At 45.7% G+C, this 24615-nt stretch overlaps 1 protein-coding gene across 4 annotated transcripts in view; it reads left to right on the forward strand.

Annotated features, from left to right (window-relative positions):
* Positions 1–12561: 12561 nt before the first annotated feature.
* WHRN (whirlin) overlaps positions 12562–24615 on the forward strand; it is a 109225-nt gene continuing 97171 nt past the window's right edge. The window contains exon 1 of one of the 4 annotated variants that reach the window (XM_014346270.4): positions 12562–19750. In XM_014346270.4, coding sequence (XP_014201756.2) covers positions 19133–19750 — 618 coding nt within the window. In that variant the 5' untranslated portion in view covers positions 12562–19132. Of the gene's footprint in view, positions 19751–20728; positions 20836–24615 lie in introns of those variants that run through there. The other 3 variants (XM_024930131.4, XM_063593926.1, XM_034928919.3) reach the window with 3 other exon arrangements.

Here is a 24615-nt window from a genome sequence, read left to right on the forward strand (position 1 = left end):
CACCTGGAACCTCAGAAGATGGCCTTATTTGGAAATATAGTCTTTGCAGATATAATTAGCTTAAGACCTAGAGATGAAATCACCCTGGATTTAGAGTGGGTCATAAATCCAATCACTGGTGTCCTCATAAGAAGAGGACAGGACACACACAGAGACATAGAGAAGATGACCATGTAAACATTGATGCAGAGATGAGAGGGATGCAACTACAAGCCAAGAGAAGCCAAAGATTGCCAGGAGCCACCAGCTAGGAAGATGTAAGGAATGATTCTTCCCTGGAGCCTTCAGAGGAAGCATTGTCTTGCTGACACCTTGATTTTGGACTTCCAGCCTTCAGAAGTGTGAAAGAATAAATCTCTGTTGTGTTAAGTGGCCAAGTTTGTGGTAATTTGTTGCAGCAGTCCTAGGAAATTTACACAACCCTGAGCCTCTTCAAAGGATTAAAGGAATGGCATTCAAGTGAAGTTACAAACCAGGGACCAGGCAAGTTACAGCCATGGACTTGGAAGTTGAGAAATTGCAAAAAAGTGGCAAATGACTAGCAACCCCCAATGTGGTTCCTCCCAGCTTTTCACTAATTCCTTATGACTAGGCAGAAAAAAAGAGAAAAAGAAAATTCTCGTTAATGTAGGAAACTAAGATGGGCTCTCAAGTTAACTCCAGAACCTAAGAGAGACTGAGTGTAATTCAAGGCTGCTGATACAGATGGTTGGAAAACAAGCAAACAAACAAACAAACAAACCAACAAACCCTACCCAGGCTTATGTGCAAGGCATACTCTCCTTTTGGTTCAGGTTCAAGAGAGAAGAACTTTTCAAACTTGAATGTGCACAAATCACCTGTGGACTTTGTTCAAATGCAGGTTCTGATTCAGCAGATCTGGGGTGGGGTTGAGAATCTGCATTTCTCAAGAGATTCCAGGTAAGGCGGCTGCTATTGGACCATACTTTGAGCAACAAAACCTTAGAGTACTTTTGACCAGGCACTGGCCAAAGGAGGAAGCTCCAACTACAGGTGACCAGATAGATGTTCACCAGGTGAAAGCCTGTTTGAATCTGGGGGCCGAATTGAAATCTTGGTAGACCGTTCTGTATTTACCGTTCGTAATATTGGAGGCCCCTTTATGGAGGAGGATAATACTCTCCTGCCTAATGACAACAGCGCTTAGCCTCCTAACTTATTCTGGCCAAGGGGATGTGGATGGTGTCACTTCTGATGACACTTGCCGAATAGTGCCTGGTTCATCACACTCCCCTTCCCTCCACCATATAGCTAGTTCTGTCCACTCTTCTATATTCTACTCTGCCATGCTGAGGCTCTTTTGTCTGATGTTCCTTTTGGTTTTGCCATCAGTGAGCATGGGGAGAGGCTGCAAGCAAAGGAGAGGGGAGAAGGGTCTTGTTCACTCCTGTTTGCCTGCCGATCCTGTCAGTGTCTCCATAGCAACAGCCCTTGCTCCTGGCACTAGTAGTTGGTTCCAGTTTCCAGCCCTCCCAAAGCCAGCCTTACTGCACCTCCTGTGAGACCAGTTGAGCAGCTCCACCTCTTCAGAGATCTGGGTACCAGCTCTGTGTGGCCAGCCCTGCCTCTAAGTCGCTAGGTTCTGATAATCCCAATTTATTCCCTTCATTCCCCCAAATCTAGGGGTGGCCTTTGCTTGGGATTGGTCTTTCCTTCCTGCAGTTAACTCTTAGTGTTCCCTCACTGTTCTCTGTTGACTTTTCATTCCTCTAGTGCTCATGAAAACAATTTCCTATATTAAATTCTCTCTGCTAAAGTCACAGTATAGTTTCTGTTTTCCTGATGCTAATGTCCCAGATGGGAGCTCCAATAGGAGCCTGGGTCTTGGAGTAATGGTGCAGGGCAGGGTCTTAGCCAACCTGCAGTGAACATGTGGTCTGAGTGAGAAATAAATATTTGTGCTGTGACCCACCAAGATTTCTGGGGTCATTTTTTTAATGTGGCATAATCTAGCCTATTTTGATTAATACAGAAGTCACAAATGTCACATTCCCCAGCTGGGGCCATAAGAAGAGGATTCTTTCCCCATGCCAGTAGGCAGAGAGCAGCACCCAAGGCAAGCTATACTCTGACAATTTAAAAATACTCCAAAGTCTGGACACATTTTGCTGTGTTTGAGATTGAGTAAAAGAGGAAAAGAGCCTAGGGTTTAGTTGTGAATATTTTTATTTTGTAAAGAGTTCTTAAAAGTAAATAAAGACAAAGATTATTGTAGAAAAATGAACAAAGGTATATATGGAAAAATGCTTAATCTTTTCAGGAATCAAAAAACATTTTTTTAAAGAGTCAAGGTCTCGCTACGTTACCAGGCTGGCCTCCAAGTCCTGGGCTCAAATGATCCTCCCACCTCAGCCTCCTGAGTAGCTGGGACAGAAAACAAATGTTAAAGTCATGCATTACCAATATTATGGATTGAATTGCGTCTTCCTCTGCCAAAAAAGGAGAAAAAGGTATGTTGAAATCCGAACCCCCAGTATCTTATTAGAATGTAACCTTATTTGGAAATGTGGAAATAAGGTCATTGCAGATGCAGTTAGTTAAGATGAGGTCATACTGAAGTAGAACTGGCCCCTAATCCAACAAAATGGGTTTCGTGTTTTTTATTTTTTGTTGATTTTTGTTTTTTTGTTTTTGAGAAGGAGTTTCACTCTCATCACCCAGGCTGGAGGGCAGTGGCTTGATCTTGGCTCACTGCAACCTCTGCCTCCCGGGTTCAAGCGATTCTCCTGCCTCAGCCTCCCAAGTAGCTGGGATTATAGGTATGTGCCACCACACCCAGCTAATTTTTGTATTTTTAGTAGAGACAGAGTTTCTCCATGTTCGCCAGGCTGGGCTCGAACTCCTGACCTTGGGTGACCTGCCTGCCTCTGCCTCCCGAAGTGCTGGGATTACAGGCATGAGCCACCGTGCCTGGCCAATGGGTGTCTAATAAGAAGCTGGCCATGTGAAGACAGAGACACTCAGGGAGAAAGCCGAATGTCAATGAAGGCAGAGATTGGAGCAATGCAGCTGCAAGCCAAGGCACACGAAAGATTGCCAGCAAGCCACCAGAAGCTAGGAAGACACCTGAAGCCAGAAGGACACCAAGAATGATTTCCCTGCAGGTTTCAGAGGCAGGATGGCCCTGCTGATACCTTGAGTTTAGAATTCTAGCCTCCAGAACTGTGAATACATTTTCTGTTCTTTTTAGCACACAGTTTGTGGTACTTTGTTACAGTAGCCCAAGGAAACACATACAACCAATTTTTTTGCTTTTCAAATTGGAAAAGAATAAAAAGAATAAGTTCCCCAGGGCTTAGCAGAATGTTCACAAGGAGTGGGTAATAGGCATTCTTACATACTCCTGATGGGAGACGCTACCTATGAAGTCTTTTTGATAGGTGCTGGCAAAAAGTATCAATAATAGCCTCTAGAAAAGAATATACTTTTGGCCAGCTGTTATGTCTCTATGAATTTATCTGAAGGGTTAAGAAGACAAAAGATTGTTTATTATAGCTATGCTGACAATAAGAGAAAGTTAAAATATTGAAGTGTCTGATAACAGAGGATTCCTTAAAGAAATCATGGTACACTCTAAATGGTCATTAAGAATGATGTAGATTTATTTGCATTGCCATAGAAAAAGACTGACCACATATTGTTGGTATGATAGAGAAATTCAAATTATATATAATATCTATATAATGATGATTCCATTTTTGTAGGGAAAGATGTATATATTTACATACCTACGTATATTAAAAAAAAAAAAGTCCCCAGGGTTTGATAAAGTACTTAGCAATTGGTAGACACCCAATAAACCTTTACTGAATGTGTATAGGAAAAATGAATTTTTCTTTATACTCACAGTTAACACTTCTGTGGCCCCAGATATGTGAGTTTTTTTCCCACACAGATGGATTCTCCAACACCAGCTGGGTGTCGTACGATACAATTAAATTCTGACACTATCTACCTGGAGTTAACACAAGCCCCACAAGTTAAGGGTGCAGTCTTACAAGACTGCCACCCACTTCAGACACCAATCACAAGTCCACGCCATCACCTGCGCTTCTGACCAACCAGCTGTATATCGGAGGTTCCTACAACCTCCTTCTTAGTTTTGATCTTTGCCAGGGCAGCTCACAGAACTCAGGGAAACATGTATTTATGCTTACCAGTTTATTATACTGGATGGTACAAAGGATATAGACAAATAGTGGAGGAAGAGGTACGCAAGTCAAGGTATGTGGGAAAGGGGTGCAGAGCTTCCACGTCTTCTGTGGGCTTGACACCCTTTGAGAACCTTCCTGTGTTCAGCAACCTAGAAGCTTTCTGGACCCCATAGTTCAGGGATTTTTTGGAGGTTTTATCACATGGTAGATTATTAATTCAGTCTCCAGCTCCTCTTCCCTTCCTGGGGGATACGGGTAGGCAGTGTGAGACTGAAAGTTCTGAGCTTCTAATCACGGTTTCATGTTTCTGGCGACCACCTCCATTCAGGAACCCACTAAGAGCTGCCTCATTAGAACAAAATATGCTTCTATCATCCAGGAAATTCCAAGGGATTAGCAGCTCTGTGTCAGGAATTGGGGTCAAAGACCAAAAAATATATTTCTTATTATAAATCACAATATCACACTGAATAAATGAATGGATAATTACATAAATAAAAGCTATACACCCAAAATGTTTGCATTTATTTTCTATAGTGGGGGGAATTAGGGGTGATCTTTTTCCAAAAAATGTGTTTTTATTCTTTTTGCATCTATTTACATCTATTTTCAAATTTTTGTACAATAAGCACACATTACTTCTATAATAAGAAGAAAAAAAGAAACTTGGAATTCTGTCAAATTCTGCCATCAACTTATTTTCTAACCTAGGACACCACAACCACCCTATCTTGCCTCAGAGTCCCCAGCAAGAAATGGAGAGTTGGTTGGATGACCCCCAGGAACCCCCCATCCCTTGGCTGGGTGGAGGAGAGGGCGGAGCTAAGGAAGGCTCTACAGTAGAGGGAACAGGAGTGAAATGGAACTGGGAACAGAAAGATTCCCCATGAGCCAGCGAAAGTGTGCAGGCGAGAGAGCTGCAGTTCCTCAATCTTGTCAGGGCCTCAGAGTCCAAAGGGTGGAATAGACAGAGCTGCCCCAAAACTGTGAGTTTTCTGGGCCTGAAGCCACATCGCATCTGAATGCTGGTTGGTAGAAAGCTGACAAAGAAATGAAACCATCAATAACAACAAGGAAGAAACCGAAAGTAACACAAGTAGATGTTAGATTGAAAGGCCTCAAAAGGTTGACTCTTGAAGGCTATAAACTCTAAGACTTATTGCAGCCTTTTTGGAAAACAGTCTAGCAGTTCTTCAAATGGTTAACCATAGAGGTGTCTATGGTTAACAATGGTTAAACAGCTCAGCAGTTCTAATCCTAGGTATATAACTAAGAGGAATGAAAACATTTGTCTGCACAAGAACATATACATAAATATTCATAGCAGCATTATTCATAGTAGCCAAAAGGTGGAAACAACCCAAATGTCCATCAACTGATGAATAAACAAAATGTGGCAAAGACATATGATGGAATATTATTCAGCCATGAAAAGGAATCAAGTTCTGATACATACTACAACATGCATGAACCTTGAAGACATTATGCTAAGTGAAAGAGGCCAGTCACAGCCAGGTGTAGTGGCTCATACCTGTAATCCCAGCACTTTGGGAGGCCAAGACAGGAGGATTGCTTGAGCCCAGGAATTCAAGACCAGTCGGGGCAATATAGCAAGACCTTGGCTCTACTAAGAGTAAAAAAATTAGTTGAGTGTGGTGGTGCACACATGTAGCCCCAGCCACTCAAGGGGCTGAGGCAGGAGGACTGCCTGAGCCCAGAAGGTAGAGACTACAGTGAGCTAGTGAGCCATAATGGTGCCACTGTGCTCCAGCCTGGGTGACAGAGCAAGACCCTGTCTCAAAAAAAAAAAAAAAAAAAAAAAAAAAGGAAAAGACCAGGCTCGGTGACTCACACCTGTAATCTCAGCACTTTGGGATCACTTGAGGTCAGGAGTTCTAGACCAGCCTGGCTAACATGGTGAAAAGCCATCTCTAATAAAAAAATTCAAAAATTAGCAGATGTGGTGGCAGGCACCTGTAATCCTACCTACATGGGAGGCTGAGGCAGGAGAGTGGCTTGAATCTGAGAGGCAGAGTTTACAGTGAGCTGAGATTATGCCACTGCACTCCAGCCTGGGCTACAAAGCAAGACTCCATCTCAAAACAAACAAACAAAAACAGAAACAAAAACAAAACAAAAGAAAAAAAAACAAGCCTGTCACAAAAGGCTACATATTGAATGACTCCATTTGTATAAAATGTCCAGAATAAGCAAATCTCTAGACACAGTAAGTAAGTGGCATTTTAGGGCTGGGGGTTGATTATGGGGGATGATGGCTAGAGGGTATGGGGCTTCTTTTGGGGGTGATGAAAATGTTCTAGAATTGATTGCACAACTGGGAATATATCAAAAACCATATAACTATACACTTTAAGTGAGTAAATTGTATGGTACTTGAACAATACTCCAATAAAACTGTTACAAGGAAAAGAAAAGCAATTGAAGGCTGCGTTTTTCTAATTCATGTTATCAGTTCATCCTGCAGAAAGTGTGATTTCAGCTCCCATTTATTCGAGGCATCTCCTATCTCCCAGGCAAAGGTGTTAATTGTGACATCAATTGGATGACAAGGGATGTGTAGACCAATTGCTCCTGTAGCCCCAGCCAATTGCCAGCGAACTGACAGGCAAGTGAGTAAGGGCTTCCTAGATCATTCAGCTACCAGCTGAGCCTCCAACTGACCGCAGACCCATGAAAAAGCTCAGCTGACTCACAGAAGTGTGAGCTAAACCGGTGATGGTTAGACCGTGCATTTTGGGATGGTTTGTTACATAGCAGAAACCAACGGACACATGTCTGGTACAAATGTGTAAGAGTTTCCTCCAGGAAATATACCAAGATACGGAGCTACCAGGTCTAAAGTTGGCATTTTTTCAAGCCTACTAGATGCTGCCAAGCAGCTCTCCACAGTGGTCCTGCCAATTTATACTCCCACCAGCCCTGAAGCACATTCCTTTTGCACCACAACCTTGCCAATACTTGGTAATGTCAGTTATTTTGATTTTGCCAATCTGGTATGTGCGAAATGGTATCTCAATGTTGTTTTAACTTGCAACTCTCTGATCACAAGTGAGGCTGAATATCATTTCTGAGGTTTACTGGTTGAATGAGGTTTCTGAAAAAAAAAAAAAAAAAAAAAAGAAGACCTTGGTCAGATCTATGTTTCTGTGTTTCTCTCCCTTCTTGAACTGGCACACTCCCAGACGCAAATTAGTCTTCACTTCCGGAGTCCCCTTCCCAACTCTTTTACCTGCCTTCTCCTTAAGACTCAGTGCAGGCATTCACTCCTCCAGGAAGCTTTCCTGACTTCCAACCTCCACATTGGGTCAGGTGCTCCCTCTGTGCCCCATCTACCTTCCTCTATTGGAGCACCCACCTCATTGTATTGCAGTTGTCTAACTCTTCCTCTAGAGCAGGGATATTCAATAAAAGTTTCTTGTATGACTGGATGAAACCCAAGCTTTGCCTTTTAAAAGCTTAGCCTCCCAGCCTCAGTTTCCTCATCTGTTGAATGGGGATGATACAGGAATTCTTGGAGAATTGACATGAGTCTTAAATGAAGAAAGGAACATAATGTATCTGATAAAGTAAGCTCTCAGTAAATTGAAGCAAGTATTATTTAGAATAAGGAGGTCTCAATGTTTTTGGTCATGGACCACAGAATTTAGAAAAATGAAACATTGATACGCACACAAGCACAGATACGGTGCACAACTTCTGAGACGTCACAGGTGCTCTGAAGCCATGATCCCCACATTAAGAACCTGTAATCTATAGATATTTATAAATGTCAATTATTTTTACCTTTATGCCCACCATTAGCACCTAATAAATGTTCAGTAAGACAGTGCTGATGAATGAGTTAATTTTGTAAATGGATCAGCAGCCACCCCTGCCCCATGAAATTCCTCAGCCAGTGAGGATCTTAGCCCATGGTCAGGCTTTCGTTGTCCATCACCTATAAGGAAAGAGGACTCCCAGACAGTGGAGTGACCTTGGCTTTTTCTGACAAGCAAAAACAATGGCACAAAGCCTTTGCCACATGACCAGCAAAAGCTTCCACAGTCTCCCTGGGCCGGCCACCCTTCCTAACCTCCTCACAGTCCAGTAAAAAATCCTCATTTTCTCCAACTCCAAAATCAGATTCTGAAAGGCAACTGCAAACTCCTTCTTGCTACAGTGCCTTTTAATTAGACAACAAAAAGCCCTGGAGATCATACTGCTCCCTTGTAACGGTGTGTTCCAGAAAATTACTGCCATTGGATTAAATTAAAGAAAGGTTATTCAAGTGACTCGTTAGGCACATTCCAACAGTGTTAGGATAGCACCAGGGCTGTTGTTGCTGTTTTTGTTTTTTTGTTTTTTGTCATGCACAGAGCAAGGAACAAATGCACGTCCTTATGGAAGGTTTTTCATGACACAAACTAGTTCTCATAGAATAGTTAGGATAGGAGAGCCTGAGAAGTCGTGCCTGGAATTGGGACATAAAGATTTTCACCAATTGGAGCTGGAGGAGGAAGCATCTAACATTAGTTGGGAATATACATACTATTATGGGCTGAATTATGTCCTCCCTTACCTCATATTCATATGTGGAATTCCTAATCCTGAGGACCTCAGAATGTAACTATATTTGGAGATAAGGCCTTTAAAGAGGTAGTTATGATGTTTTAGGGTGAGCCTTAATCCAATATGACTTATAAGAAGAGAAAATTTGGACACAGACATGGGCACATAAACAGGCAAAAGACCATGTGAAGACACAGGGAGAAGGCTGTCTACAAACCAAGGAGAGAGGGCTCAGAAGAAACCAACCCTGTTGACACCTTGATCTTGGACTTCAAGCTTCTAGATTTGTGAGAAAATAAATGTCTGTTGTTTAAGTCACCCAGTCCATGGTATTTTGTTACGGCAGCCTGATACGGTTTGGATCTGTGTCCCCACCCAAATCTCATGTTCAATTGGAATCCCCAATGTTAGAGGTGGGGCCTGGTGGGAGGTGATTGGATCATCCGGGTGGATCCTTCACAGATGGTTTAGTACTATCTCTTTGGTGCTGTTCTGGTGATAGAGTTCTCATGAGATCTGGGTGTTAAAAAGTGTGTAGCACTGGCCAGGTGCAGTGGCTCATGCCTGTAATCCCAGCACTTTGGGAGGCCAAGGCGGGCAGATTGCCTGAGCTCAGAAGTTCATGACCAGCCTGGACAACACGGTGAAACCCTGTCTCTACTGAAATACAAAAAAAATTAGCCGGGCATGGCGGCGTGTGCCTGTAGTCCCAGCTACTCAGGAAGCTGAGGCAGGAGAATTGCTTGAACCCAGGAGAAGGAGGTTGCAATGAGCCAAGATCACGCCACTGCACTCCAGCCTGGGCAACAGAGTGAGACTCCATCTCAAAAAAAAAAAAAGTGTGTAGCAACTTCCCCCTCTCTCTCCCTCCTGCTCCAGCCATGTAAGATGTTCCTGCTGCCCCTTTGCTGTCCACCATGATTGTAAATTTCCCAAGGCCTCCCCAGAAGCAGAAGCCAGTATGCTTCTTGGGCAGCCTGTAAAACCATGAGCCAATTACATCGCTTTTCTTTATAAATCACCCAGTCTCAGGTATTTCTTTATAGCAGTGCAAGAACAGACTAATACACAGCCCTAGCAAACTAACACACACACTGTATGCCAAATGAGTGCTTGGCATATATAACTGCATTTCCTCTTCACTGCATCCTCTGTTACCTTCATTGAATGACTGAGGAAACAGAACCAGAGGGGTCAGTCATTCAAGGTCTTTCAAGCTGGCAAGTGGCAGAACCAGGATTTAAACCCCTGGCAGTGTGACTCTGATGCCTGCCACATCTGCCAAACTGCATCAAACTGCAGTGAGGAGAAAAGGCAGTCATTGGCCTATATGGATTTTGACAGCCCCTTCCTACATAAACAGTCTGTGGTTTGGTACGCTGTGGTGGCTCAGACATATTTTTAGCAAGCTCTGATGTCTATCATGCTGTTGAAGAAGTGCTACTGTCACTGTGGATCTTTATGGAGTCCAAGTGCATCTATAAATCTTTCAGGGCTGTTAGAGAAGGTGCCTGATACTCCTCCAGGAAAAATCAGAACCTGCACCTGCCAGTTGATGGTTCTCCGTTGCTCTTAGAATAAGGTCAAAATTGCTTAGCCCAGCATTCCATGTCTGTCATAATCCACTTCCTCTACAGCCAAATCTCCGGCCATTTACTTGCTACGTTCAGTTATGCTGGACTTCCTTCGTTTCCTGAACATACTGCATTCTTTCTTGCTTCTGTGTCATCACTCACGCTGTTCCTCTGCCTAGAGTGTCCTTCCCACTTTGCCCACCTGGTGACCCTTTACTCACTCAGGTGTCATCCTTCAAGTGTTCCCTCTTTCAGAAAGTCTTTTTGACCTCTCCTGGAAGAATCTGTTGCTTCTTCCTCTGGTCTCTTGTTATACTTTGACATTTTCTGTGTGATGGACACACCCTAAGGGGACCCCCCCGCCCAGTGAGTCACACGCATGTGTATTCTCCTCCCCTTCAGTGTAGACAGACAGGCTTCTAACCCATAGAATAAAGTAAAGGTGATGGGATGGCCCTCCCTTGCTTAGGTTACTTTATGTGTCTTTGCCACATAAAGTAGACTGAGTAGAGTTCAGCTCTTTCAGCCCACACGCAGTGCCTGGCACATAGTAGGCACTTGATATACTGTTGAATGAAAAAGATGAATAGATCTTTAAGGTTCCACCTGGCTTTGAAAAAAAGACTATACTTTTAGGATGTTGAAACATCATTTACTGTGACCTTCATAGAAGGTCAATGAGAACAATGGGATGTTGTTCGTATGATTACAATATGTTGTATAAGGCATTATCTTAGCAGATAGAGAGACCCCCTTGTGGTTTTCGAGGTGTCAACTAGCGTGGGTGGACCACATGGTGAAACGTGAGTAACTTCTTGAAATAGAGAGAGGCTTCCAGCCAACCGCCAGGAAAAAGGTGGGCCCTCAGTCGTACTGTCACAGAGATGGACTCTGTCATCGATTGCATGCGTGGAAGTGGATCCTCCCCATGTGAAGATTTCAAATGAGAACAGAGCCCTGCCAACACCTTGATTGCAGCCCTGCAAGATCCTGAGCAGAGGAAACAGCTAACGATTGCCCTGACTCCTAACTCATGGAAACCAGGATGTAATAAATGCATATTGTTTAGGCAATCAAGTGAGTAACAATTTGTTACATAGCAACAGGTTACTAATACACTTTATTACAGCACACAGCCAGTATTATTCTTTATATGTTACTACCAATTAGATGAGAGCCATAAGAACAATGACTAGAGTTCAGCTTTTTCAGCCCACACACAGTGCCTGGCACACAGTAGGCACTTGATAAACTGTTTGTCGAATGAAAAAGATGAATAGATCTTTAAGATTCCACCTGGCTTTGAAAAAAAGACTATAATTTTAGGATGTTGAAACGTCATTTACTGTGACCTTCATAGAAGGTCAATGAGAATATCATATTTCCAAAGAATGAAGAAGAATGCAGACAGAAAGCATTCTTCCGTAACAGTTATAGATTCTTTGACACAATTTGCTAAGTAGTTGGGCACGCCGGGCCCTGTAAATGTAATAAAAATGTGTGTCGAGTGTCTTTGAAGATGGTCAAAGTCAAAAGCAAAAATCACAAAACTGGCTGAAAGGCAGCTAGGACCATTAGCTGCTATTTGAAACCCAGAGACAAAGAGACATTAAGAGCCACAAACCAGTCAAAGGAAGAGTCATCAGTCAGCTGTGGAGCCAGGGACAGAATTCTCAATTTGTCTCAGCCCAGAACTCCCAGAAAACGTTTCATACCCCCTACCTCCTGTCCTTCTCTTCTTCCTTTCCCCTACCTCCTCCTCTGCTATAGAAACAAAAACATAATCCTTAGAGCAAGAGAGGCCTGCAGACCACCACCTCCAATCCCCTCATTGTACAAATGGGAAGGCTGAAGCTGGAGAGAATGAACTTGACCAACACTATACAGAGGGTCCAAGAACAGCATTACATTTTCATAATGCCCTGAAGGCTAAAGTTAAAAACAAAACAAAGAAAAAAGCTTCCTTAAGGATCAGTGAGAAAATGAGGCAATTCCATGGAAAGTGAGACATCTCACTATTAAAAAAATGTTTGATGGGAGCTATATAGAAAGGCAAAGCAAAGGAGCGATTTTCTCAAAGTACCATACTTCTTATAACCAGCCCAGAGCTGCCCCTTGTTCCATGTTCCCACCTTTTCCAAGTTTCCATTACGCACTTCCTAGCCACTGTGCAATGTGCTTTACGTATGTTCTCTTCATTAACCTTCCAGCCACCCCCTTTAAGCTCTTTTTTTTTGTGGGGAGATGGAGTAATCTCACTCTGTCACCAGGCTGGAGTGCAGTGGTGTGATCTCGGCTCACTACAACCTCCGACTTCCTGGTTCAAGTGATTCTCCTGCCTCGGCCTCCTGAGTAGCTGGGATTACAGGCACGTGCCACTATACCCGGCTAATTTTTGTATTTTTGGTAGAGACGAGGTTTCTCCATGTTGGTCAGGCTGGTCTCGAACTCCCAATCTCAGGTGATCCACCCGCCTTGGCTTCCCGAAGTGCTGGGATTACGGGCGTGAGCCACCACACCCGGCCAAGCTCTTTTTTTTTTTTTTTTTTTAATAGATGAAAAAACTGAGGCTCAGGGAGATTATGTGATTCCTCCAAGGTTAATAAGCAGGGATTATTTAACCAAGTCCATCTGCAGTACTGACCATAGTGCTCTGATGCTGAAATGGGTTGGAGGCTGAGGCTCAGATAAGAGGATGCCAGCTGGGAAGCCTTGCCTGGGACCCTTACCTCACACCTCACAGGGCTTGCATCCAGTCACCCATCATCACATTTGATGCACACAATGAGACAGCTCCTGACCATCGGCTCCAGGAGGGCAGGGACCATGGCGGTCTTGCTCCTGCTGAATCCCCAGAATGTAGTCTGGCAGAGCAGAGGGACCTAAGTACCATCTGAATGAATGAAAGGAATGAATGCATGAATGGATGCCCCAGTGAACCATGCTGATGTGTACATGGCAAGGATGATTTTGCTAGGGGCTTCTCTAATCAGAACAGAGCTGGTGTTGGAGTGAGTGTCCCAGTGTAACCAATACCTAATCCCCTGATTTAAGATGCTCTTAACAGACTTCGTAGCAATTGGATTACAGCACAACATGCCTGATAAGGTCGCTTCCACTGCTCTGCCTCTTTCCAGCCCACAAATCAGCTCCCTGCAACTTATTTTTGCTATCATAATAGTCTGCTATTTCCCCCAAAGCTGTATAAGAGAAATTGGCTTCAGTTCCACCTGTCTTACTATAAGATGCAGTGAGAGCAGACTTTGGAGAAACAACTCATAGCTTGGACACTTAGTTTCCTCATCTGTACAGTGGTGGTAATAATAGTATTCTTTTCACAGGATTCTAGGGATTAAGAGAAACAATGCCTATAAAGTGCTTAGCCCTCTGCAATCACTCAACACATTTTCCTGGAGGAAAAAGCCTGGGACAGGCACCACTGGCTACCGGCAGGGCTATGGGCAAGACAGCAACCTTCTCTGGCCCCTGAGCGTCCCATATGTAATACAAGAGTGGGAGAGGGAGGAGTCTAAGGAACCATTCAGCAAATACTTGCTGAGGGTCTACTGTGGGCTCATCCTTGGGCTGAACACTGGGCACAGAGAGATAAAGGAGCTGTGGCTTCGCCCTTGAGGTGCTCTTGTGTGGTAAGAGCTTTGAGAAGTGTGTCAAGCATTGTAGGAGCACCTGGTATGTGCAAGTCATATTGAAAAACACTTTCCATATAAGAGCAAAATCAATATTTGCAATAACACTGATGACAGCACAACTGTCCTTGTTTTAGAGGTAAGGGAACTCAGGTACAAAAAAGCCCTCCGTGATTTGCCCAAGGTCACAAAGGTTGTGAATAGCAGAGATGGGATTTGAACCTGGAGATCAACTCTGTGCTCTAACTCCCTTTCTTGCACAAACATAATATGATTCTCCATAATGATGAGACAGACTCAGGAGATTACACTTAGGCCAAGATAAATACCGGTATCTCTCCTCTTTTCCTGATATTTTTGTGCTTTCTCTTTTTCTCGCCTTTCTTTTATCTCCCTGCACTTCCATCAATATTGTCTGCATTATCTACTGCTCATAGAGGCGACTGCTTCTCTTTTCGTTGCTGATATCATTCCCACTGACATTGCAAGGAAGAGGAAGGTTGTGGTCCTGGAGCAGAAGTGATAACTCCAGTTGCTAACATCCTTTCTCCAGGGATCCCAGAGCTGGAAAAGGTTCCTTATGACACCCGGCATTAGAGAACCTTGAGCCTCTTCTTCCTCCTGCTATCAGGCTAAGAACCCTGGGGCATCCCCAGATCCTCTCCATCTCTCCCAGTGACATCTTCTTGACTAAACCCCTGTTCATTCCTTCCACCACAAAATGTCAGCTTATGAAACAGGAATCGTTCATATGTAGCTTGTTTTTAACCTTTGATATTCCCAGCCAAATTTTCTAGAGAAAGAGTGACCCTCATACCATTCCCATCCATGGGAAAATGTGGTCCTCATACCAGCCCCAGCAGAGATACGAGACGGTTCAGCATTTCTGAGCCAAACATTGGGGGGATCGCACAGCACAGGGGTTCAAAGTAGGAGCTCTGCGGCCAGACTGTTTGGGTTCAAATCCCAACTCTTCCATTCACTACTTCTGTAAATTTGGGTATGGTTACTTCCCTTTGTCTCAATGTCCTGTCTGTTTCACCAGGAGCATGATGATGATGGTGGTGATGATGATGGTATCTCCCTTACAGAGTAGTGGGAGGACACAATGAGTTAAAATACAAGTGTCTAAAACAGTTTGACACTCAATAAACATTAGCTTTATTTTTCTGTATGTCCCATGGCAAAGGCATCTCAAATTCATCTCCATTGCTTTTAAAGGTACATTCCAGCAGATAAAGGGAAAGGAGAGACACTTCCAATGACTATGAAATATTTATTAGCAAAAGGCTTTTTAAGATTGACATAACAAAGAGGGAAAATAACTCTATGTTACTCTATGAGTTGCAACATGTTTTCATTTGCTGCACAGAACGTGAAACATACAGGTTGCAGTTGTCTTCTGGGGAGGCAGGACGTTGGGGAGGCAGGACGTTTGGGAGCCTTATTTTACAAATGAAAGGTGAAGCCACTTGCTGTGGGGTCACACAACTAGTTAAAGGGAAGCTCTGAGACTGGAATAATGGTTTTCTGCCTGGTATCCAGAGTGCAGCTCAACTTCTTGGTTAAAACCAACACATAGGAACTAAACCACTGGCCTGCTGTGGTGACATACATCTGTAATTCCAGCACTCTGGGAGGCCAAGGTGGATGGATTGCTTAACCCCAGGAGTTCAAGACCAGCCTGGGCAACATGGTGAAATCCTGTCTTCATGAAAAATACAAAAAATTAGCCAGGCTTTGCAGTGCCAGCTAACCAGGAGGCTGAGGTGGGAGGATACTGTGCCTGGTAGTGGAGGCTGCAGTGAGCCATGATCGTGCCACTGTACTGCAGCCTGGGTGACAGAATGAGACCGTCTAGAAAAAAAAAGAAAAAGAAAAATGCCCAACACAATTTATTCTTCTTCCTTCTGTCTTTGCTACTGCTCCAGTGTGTTCAAGTTTCCAGGAACATTCCTAAGGGAAGGGAAGGGCATTCACTGGCCAGAGCTGGGGAGCGTTAATGAACAATTAAAAGTGGCTTTGGTGAAGAAAGCAAACGGAAGCCTGCTGCATGCATGGGAGAATAATATTTTCCCTCTGAAGAGGGCAGTATGCAACCAAGGCCAAGTTGTGTACTCAGGTTTTTCTCCCAGGTCTTGCAGTGCAGCCCTCAGAAGCTGAAGCATTTATTTCCAAGAGCTTATTTCTGAATGACAAACATCTTCATACATGAAATAGGATTCTGGAGGTTTGAGCACAGTTACACACTGCCTCTTGCCTGAGGGGACACAGTGCAAACTGATACTAAGGTGGTTATGTAAGATGGATGGAAGAAACTCCAACGATTTCTTTTTCTATCATCTGCCCTCCCAAACCGTCCTCTATGAAATTAAACAACAGCACAGCATTTCAGACGGTCTCTGATGTTTGCAGAAGAAAGTGTTTCTTGTTCTACTAAGACTGCATGCAGCCTGGTTTCTGCTGCCTAAAGCAAAACACCTTCTTGAAAACATCCTTTGCACAGAAATAAAATGTTGGGACTGGGGATCTTAGCTCCTGGGATGCATTTATCAAACCAATCACAGTAATTATAATTAAAACAAACTAAGTGAGAGCTGAGCATGAAACACATTAGCAGGAAACCTGAACTGCATACAATTAAGCCCTGCTTGGTGGCATTTTGAGGTATGTCATTAATACATTTTTGGGGTGGAGAAGATTGATTTTTTTTCCTTAAACATCTTGGTCTAGTTGCATGAAAGGCTTCAACATCAGTTACAAAGGAGGAATAAGGATAAACACCATTAACTGCTAAGATCAGAGCTTTAAGACAGATGGCCAAAGGTAGCCTAATTGGCTATTTTTTAAAAAATCTTCCTCAGACACACTGTTAAATATGTTTATTGGGCATTAATTTAACCTATGTCTGTTTTAGGGAAGTAAAGAATTGAAGATCTTTAGGGAAAACACAGCTTCCATTCCTAGCCTCAATGCATTAAGTCAGCAGTGTTGAAAACCTTTCCACTCTTCCCCATTGTCTAGAGGAGAAAGTCCGTTTTCCTTACAGGTTCTTCATTCAGGTGTCGCCTCTTCAGTAAAGTCCTTACCATATTCTCCTCTCCTAAACCTGGGCTCCCTCGCCATTACAACAGGTATCACACTGGTTTTTAACTCTATTTATTTGATCTTTCTCCCCTGGGTCTCCAGCACCCAGCACATGACCCAGCACAGAGCAGATGCTTCAAAAACGTTGAATGAAAAGCGACCAAATAAATAAATAAATAAACGAATGAATAAATGAATGATCTATCCTTCTGGGTCCACCACAAACCAAATCCTCCAGGTACTCCTCCATCTTGCCCTACCCTGGATAGATGTCAGCTGGCTCTGCAATGGAAATTCTGGAAGACTTTTACGAAAAATACATAGAAGAGTAGCTTAGGAGAGGCAGCTCAGGTTGGAAGGGATGTGTGTGAGGTAGGGTGTGTGTGTGTATGTGTGTGTGTGTGTAGCACTATGAAGCTCCCCATTAGAATAAAAGCACAGGATTTTACTTAAATCTTATTTGGGGGATTGGGTGGGTGACGACCGACTCCAGGGCACACCTGGGTGTATCTTCCCATTTTGCCTAGGGATGGGAGAGCATAGAAGAGATTTTTCTCCAAGCCACTTCAAATATGTATATTTTTAATTTCTATTTTGAGATTGTAGATCCAAATGCAGTTGTAAGAAATAATACATAGACATGCCATGTACCCTTCACCCAGTTTCTCCCGATGTTGACACGATGGCAACCAGGACATTGACATTGATACAATCCACCCACCTTACTCAGATTTCACCAGTTTTATATGCGCTCATTTGTATGTGTGTGTGCGAGCGTGGGGTGTACACTTTATATAATATTTCTGAAAGTGGCTTTTCCCTTGCAATGGAGACTGGGAAGGGGTCCAGCCTGATCCATCCCTGCCACGGAGTTGACTCCGGCAGACAGCAGTCTATGCTTGTATTCGTCTCTCGCACACAGTAGGTGGCCAACGACCGTCCACATAAACCCTGGAATTTGTCATGTCAGGGCGCGTGCAGGAGGGGAGCGCCACATTGTAAGGAAGAAAACCGAGACTGAAGTGCCCAGTATTTTGGAAGCAAAAATCAAACAAACAAAAAACTTGACGATTTCCCCCCGAATTGTGAATTAGCTAGCCGGCTAATTACTCCAAAGCGATCCTGGTGCCGGCACTCGCTGCGACCGCCGAAGAGCGCTGTTTCTGAGCCCCGCTCCCGGCTCTGCCGGCGGGGTAGGGGACGCGGGGGCTCCTCCCACCCCTATCGCCGCGTTCACCCCTTTCTTCCCTGGGGCTGGACTGTTTCACCCCGTCTCCAGGCAACGGCCAGGCGCACCGGGCGGGACGTCATTTCCTGAGGAGTCCGGGGGGGAGGGGGCGGGCAGGAGGAGGGGCGAGGGGGCGGGGCCCGGGCCGGGCTGGCAACGAGACGGCGTCGGAACTCGCTGGAAGACTCGGCCCGGGTGGCTCAACAGTTCGCAAAGTCCGGGCTTGCGGCCGGGCGGCGCAGAGGCGCGGAGGCTTCCCGGGCGGCTGCATCCCGGGGCTGCCCCGGACATGCCCCGCACCCCTTGTCGGACGCCCGCGCCGCTTCACCGCCTGCCACTCCCGGGAGTGCTCTGGGACTAGAGCGCCCTCCGCCCCAACTTCTGACTTTGGGGTCCCCCAGCCCTAGGAACGGGCGCCCGGCTGGGGGAGCCCCGGGCATGGTGTGACGGGGCAGTCAGGTCAGCTTTGCGGCGCCCCCAAACTCCAGCCACCCGTCGTCTCCGTGCCCTCCAGAATGTAGCTGCTGACCCCGCGCCCCCCGGACTCCAGCAGCAGTCTCCGCCACCTCCGGGCCCCAGCAGCCAACTCTTGTGTCTCTCAGGAACCCGCCGACGTCTCCGCGTCCCCCGGATTCCAGGTTCGCGACCCCCGCCGTCTTCGCGCCTCCGGGACTCTAGCAGCGGTCTCCGCGACCCCCTAGGATCCAGCCACTGTACCCGTGCTCCCCAAACCCAGGCTCCAGCCGTCGTCTCCGCGCTCCCGGGGATCCAGCTGTCGCGCCAGTACCCGCGAGGACAGCGGCACCGCCCACACCCCGCGCGCTCAGAGCCCGGCCCGGCCTCGGCGTGGAGATGAACGCGCCGCTGGACGGCCTGTCGGTGAGCTCGTCCTCCACCGGCTCGCTGGGCTCGGCGGCCGGGGCGGGCGGCGGCGGGGGCGCGGGGCTGCGGTTACTGTCTGCCAACGTGCGCCAGCTGCACCAGGCGCTGACCGCGCTGCTGAGCGAGGCGGAGCGGGAGCAGTTCACCCACTGCCTGAACGCTTACCACGCGCGCCGCAACGTCTTCGACCTGGTCCGCACCTTGCGCGTGCTGCTGGATAGTCCGGTCAAGCGGCGCCTGCTGCCCATGCTTCGTCTGGTCATCCCGCGCTCCGACCAGCTGCTCTTCGACCAATACACGGCCGAGGGCCTCTACCTGCCCGCCACCACCCCCTACAGGCAGCCCGCCTGGGGCGGCCCCGACGGCGCGGGGCCAGGGGAGGTGCGCCTGGTGAGTTTGCGGCGTGCCAAGGCCCACGAGGGCTTGGGCTTCAGCATCCGTGGGGGCTCGGAGCACGGCGTGGGCATCTACGTGTCTCTGGTGGAACCAGGCTCTCTAGCTGAGAAGGAAGGACTGCGGGTCGGGGACCAGATTCTGCGCGTCAACGACAAATCCCTGGCCCGGGTGACCCACGCGGAGGCCGTCAAGGTAAGGCTGTGGTTTGGAGAGAGTCTGGGGCAGAGTATGGACAGAGTGGCACAGCTTTTTCAGTAACTCCATGCTGTGTGTCCTTAGGTGAATCACTTGGCCTTTCTGGGCTTTTTTTTTTTTTTTTTTTTAAATACTTTAAAACAGGAATGTATAGCTTACAGAGCAAATAGCTCTCAGGCACTGGGAACGTAGTTCTGCACAGACATGGCCCTTGCCTTTGTGAGGCTTAAAGGCTAGTGCAGGCGATAGTAACAAATACTTGAGCAAATGTGTGGTTACAATGTGTGAATAGGGCTGTGGATTCTTATGAGCATTAAAAGAGATAAAATCTCTGCTTGGCATAATTAGGTGGCCTTTGCTACTGCCATTCTGTGGTTTTTTGTTTTTTGTTTTTCCCTGAAACAAAGTTTTGTTAGCTCTTAAGTGGCCTGAGGAGGCCGTTTGTGTGATCCACAGTGCACTGGCTTGACGCTGCTGTTTTTGGACCAGGTTGTGTATCCTGAAGCAAGTCACTTGCCCTCTCAGGACCTCTTGTTCTCCAGTTGGAAAATGGGGCCACTGGACCAAATAAGCGGTCCCTAACCTTTTTGGAAATGAGACTCCTGCCTGAATGTAAAAAATAAATTCCCTAGCCCCTGAGAGTGTTTGTCCTTTCTGCCATCTGTTAATTGAGAAATATAACCTCATGACAACAGGCTTCCAGGGATTTAATCATGCTTTTTAAAGGAGTGTGTGTGCTTACTGATCTACAGCCCAGGGCTACTGAAAACCAGTTGGAGTATGATGGATAGTGTTGGGTCCAGGGTGGATTCATGGATCCTTTGCAGGCATTTTTCCCCCTTCACCCCTCCCCCGACCTCCTTTGCGTACAAGAAGTGAAGAGTTTGGGGGAAAAGGGACACATGCTCTGCTTCTGCAGAGAAATGCTTCTCAGGGGGTTGGACTGTTCTGTAAACCCCCACTCCCCGCCAGCGCAGATGTTTTGAACTCCAGCTGAGGGCCTGCTGGCTGCTGGGAAACTCCTAGGCAGCAGAGGCCCACGACTACTTCCTCCTGAGTGCCGTTCAGTGGCCTGTGTCCAGGTGAGTCTTGAGCCGTCTCCCTGGCTGTGCACCTGATGTTGGCTTCCCTCATTTGCTTCCCAGCCCATCGACCCCTTTGGAGGAAGCCCTTGAGGCTTTCAGAAACTTCTTTGCAGCTTCTGGAAAAAAGGCCGATCGGTTTATACTGCATCAGGGTGCAGTGGGCAAAGCTCGTTGTGAGTTTCCATGCAACAATTCCTCTTCCCCCTCTATCAATCTTTTCCCTTTGTTTAGCATTCCATATATTTATAAAGAAGTAGTCCATTAGCCTTGGCCTTAAAGGGTCTGGAGTTCCCAGATGATAAATTTATGCACTAAAGATACTTGAGGCAAATGATCATTTGTAAATGGGGATTCAGTTTTAGTGGCAATTTAAAAAGACTTGGGTAACTTAACGGTCACAAGGTGATAAGGTGATATGCTTTGGAAAGGCTGTCAGTTACCTTGGGCATTCAAAACGCAGACTGTCCCTTCAATTTGCACCCCAGACTCAGCTGTGCCATAAAGGTCAAGCTGCTTGGCTGTGAGTTTCAGTTTACCAGCAGTGCTCCCCGCCTGCCACCCCCGCCTTCCCCCACCACCATTTCATTGAGCCCGCTCCAGATCTTCTCTCTGAATCTCCCTCAATAACACCATGGTGCTGTTAAACTGTGACTCAGAGCAGCACCAGCCTTTAGCTTGTTTGTTTACTCTTGCTGCTTCCAGAGTAAAACCTAAACTCTCCATGTCGTAGTTTTTGAAGCCTGAGAATAAACCCTTGCCGGCAAGGGAGAGGTTGACAGGAGCAGAGCTGTCCTTTAAGTGTGGGAGCCTGTGGCGCAGGAGCCTGTGTGAGCTGAGCAGCTCTGTCTCTTGACTGTCATTTTCCCAACAGAGGTGGCTACTTTGGCAAAATGAGCTCTTGCCCCAGGGTCACCCCACTTCTAGCCATGGCGGGACACATAACCTGCCTGACGTGGACCCTTTGGACCCTTCAGAAGCAACAGGCAAAATGATGGCTGCTTTGTGTTACATTAACCCCAGGAGGAAAAGAGGACAGACTTTTCTTTGGTGGGTGGAATTTAAAACGGAGGAGGCGGAACTTCTTCCCCGAGGCCATGGCACTCCTCGTGTAGTTTCAGGGACAGTTTAAAAGAACACCTGGAGAACTGTTGACACATTTCCACAAAATTAAGAGCGAAAAGCCCCTTAACTGAAAGCTGAAAGAGGCCCCAGCTTTTCTACTAGGCACAGACTGCCCTTAACCAGGATTTCTCCACGGGGAGCCGTTCTTTGTAAACTGCAGTGCTGCGAGTCACCATGTCGGGGATTTTATGGTAAAAGTACATTACTGTTAACTGGACTTCAGACTTCATTCAAATTTCACCAGTTTTTCTGCCTGTGTCCTTATTTTATTCTAGGATACCACATTGCATTTAGTAGAAGATGTGTTTTCAGTCTTAACAATATTTTTTTCCTGCGATGGAAGGTGGGGTGAGGGGGAGGAGATCCTCTGAGCTTCCCAAACGGAGAGATTCAGTGTGTGTGTGTGTGTGTGTGTGTGTGTGTAATAAAAATTAAATTAAATTTTAGGAATCAAGTTACCTAATAATTTATGAATAAAGGAATGTTGCAGCTTTTTAAAGAGTGGGTCGAGCAAAGTTTTTTCCACTTCTCTTTCTGATTAATCAAGCATCCATTGTTACCTGAAGCAGTTCAGTGAGGATTTGATCCTATATCCATTGGGGCTTCCACCCCTCTCTTGAAACCCATTTGCAAAATCAGCAGTGACAGGTCCAGATAAGGCAAGCCATGGACTATTTGCAATTATGTTGAAATGTTTGATTTTTGAAAAAATATCTTGAACAGGAGCCAAACTAATAATAATAAAAAAGTAGACCTTTCAAAGGTTTTTAGCCAAATGTGCTTGATAAATTGGCCAGAGAGTCCACAGACCAGGGATGCTGCCTTAGGCCCTGCTGCATACTTCCTGTGTGACCTTGGGCAAGTCACTGACCCTCTCTGGGTTCCAGGGTGGATGGGCCAGGAGCTGTCCAAGATCCCTTCCAGCTTGGACAGTCTGTGATTTGCTTGGTATGTGCTACACAGAAGGCATTTAGAATGTCTAATCTGATGTTTTCTTGTTCTTTTGAAATTGCTTTCATTTAAGGCAGAATAAGGAAAGTTGGCTAAGGATTGGGAGATGAGGATCTTGGCACTCTTGTGTAGCATCCTACTATATCAGGAAATTAATGGGTTATACACTGTACTGACGAGAGCTTGACTGCTGTCTCTTGACCCACAAACACCAACCCTGGTGCTGTTTCAGAGCAAATGAGGAAACAATAGGATTCTGGCACAAACAGCACCGCCCTGGGAGCATTCAAAATCAAATTCACTTGCTCACTTGCCTTCTGAATCTCCTGGTTATGCGGGTAGCAGAACACAGGGTAGCAGGGTACTGCTGGGATATGTGCATATATGTGTGTGTTTCATCTCAATAAAAATTAAACGGCTTCCTTATGGCCTCAGCACCCCCATGGGTGGATTCAAGGAGCGTATTAGAATTGAAATATTCCAGAAGTTAAAAACGGTAATTTCATTTAATTAGAGTGATTGCACCCTCCCTCCCTTTGCATAATAACCTGGAAAGAATCTGTCCATGTTAATATAAGACATTATATTTAGTCCAGCACGTTCTAAATGACACAATTGTCCTTTTCCCATTGTGCATGGTTAGCTGAAGCCATTGCAAATTATTACCTCTTCCAACTTTATGTCTGAAATGTAGCTTCTGCCCCGGTCTCGTTCCTGTGTCCAGTTTGGAAACCGTGGCACCATGGCGTGCACAGACCTTCCTCTGGCCCTGTTTTCACTCTTGGGTCCTGTGAGTCCTGCCAGCAATGACATGTAGAAAAGCTCACTTATTAATAAGCCCATTATTGAGTAGATTTGTGGCTGCTGCATATCCATTTCTTTAATTTAGTCTTGTATATTTAGTAGGCTCAAGCTGACGCTCAAGGTTTTAGAAAATTTAATGCCTAGGTAGGACAAAATCCTCTTTCATCTGGTTATTTACTCTTTAAATCAAAGAAGCATTTTGTAGGATGGAAGAGAATGCCCTTAAAAAAAATCGGTATTTTTATAGAAAATTCTTGCCTCCTGACTTGAAGCTGGACATGAAAGAGATATAGAACCACACCAGCGCTAGTGTCTTGTTTTCCTGTCATTCTCCTCTGCTGACAAACCCAGCGTTGTTTATTACTTGCCATCAATTCATCAGTTGGTTGGAGCTGCAAAGATAAGTGTGATTCTTTAACCCCCCGACCAATTGGATTGTGCGTGTGTTGCTGCTTTCCAACTCTGCCTGCCGGCAGCCGCACCGGCGGTACACAGCCTGCCTGCACCTGTCAGCGCCTGCAGCCCCTCGCTCATGTGCCTGACTGCTCAAGCTTGAAGCACATGTACAGTCTCCTCGGAGTCATAATCCCCCCTCCATCCTGCAAAGGGCTTTGCACCGAAGCAGGTGTCCATAGGGGATTAGGCTCCAACTGGTGATTTCTTGCAAGGTTCTTTTATGACCTGGAAGGGAAGCCTTTGGTTTACCCTTCTCAGGGACCCCAGACTAATCCTCAGCCAGGACCAGCGAATCTGATTGGAAAGAATGACATTAAATGGCTGGAGGTATCTGGAGGTTGAAATACAAATCTTTCAAAACTGACTTCTTTTTTAAATTCCTGAGGAAGAATCTGATATTAACTCTGAACTCACGCAGACTTCTAATCATGCCCCAGGGTAGGG

The sequence above is a fragment of the Pan paniscus genome, chromosome 11 (genome assembly GCF_029289425.2).
Source record: "Pan paniscus chromosome 11, NHGRI_mPanPan1-v2.0_pri, whole genome shotgun sequence".
Lineage (NCBI taxonomy): Eukaryota > Metazoa > Chordata > Mammalia > Primates > Hominidae > Pan > Pan paniscus.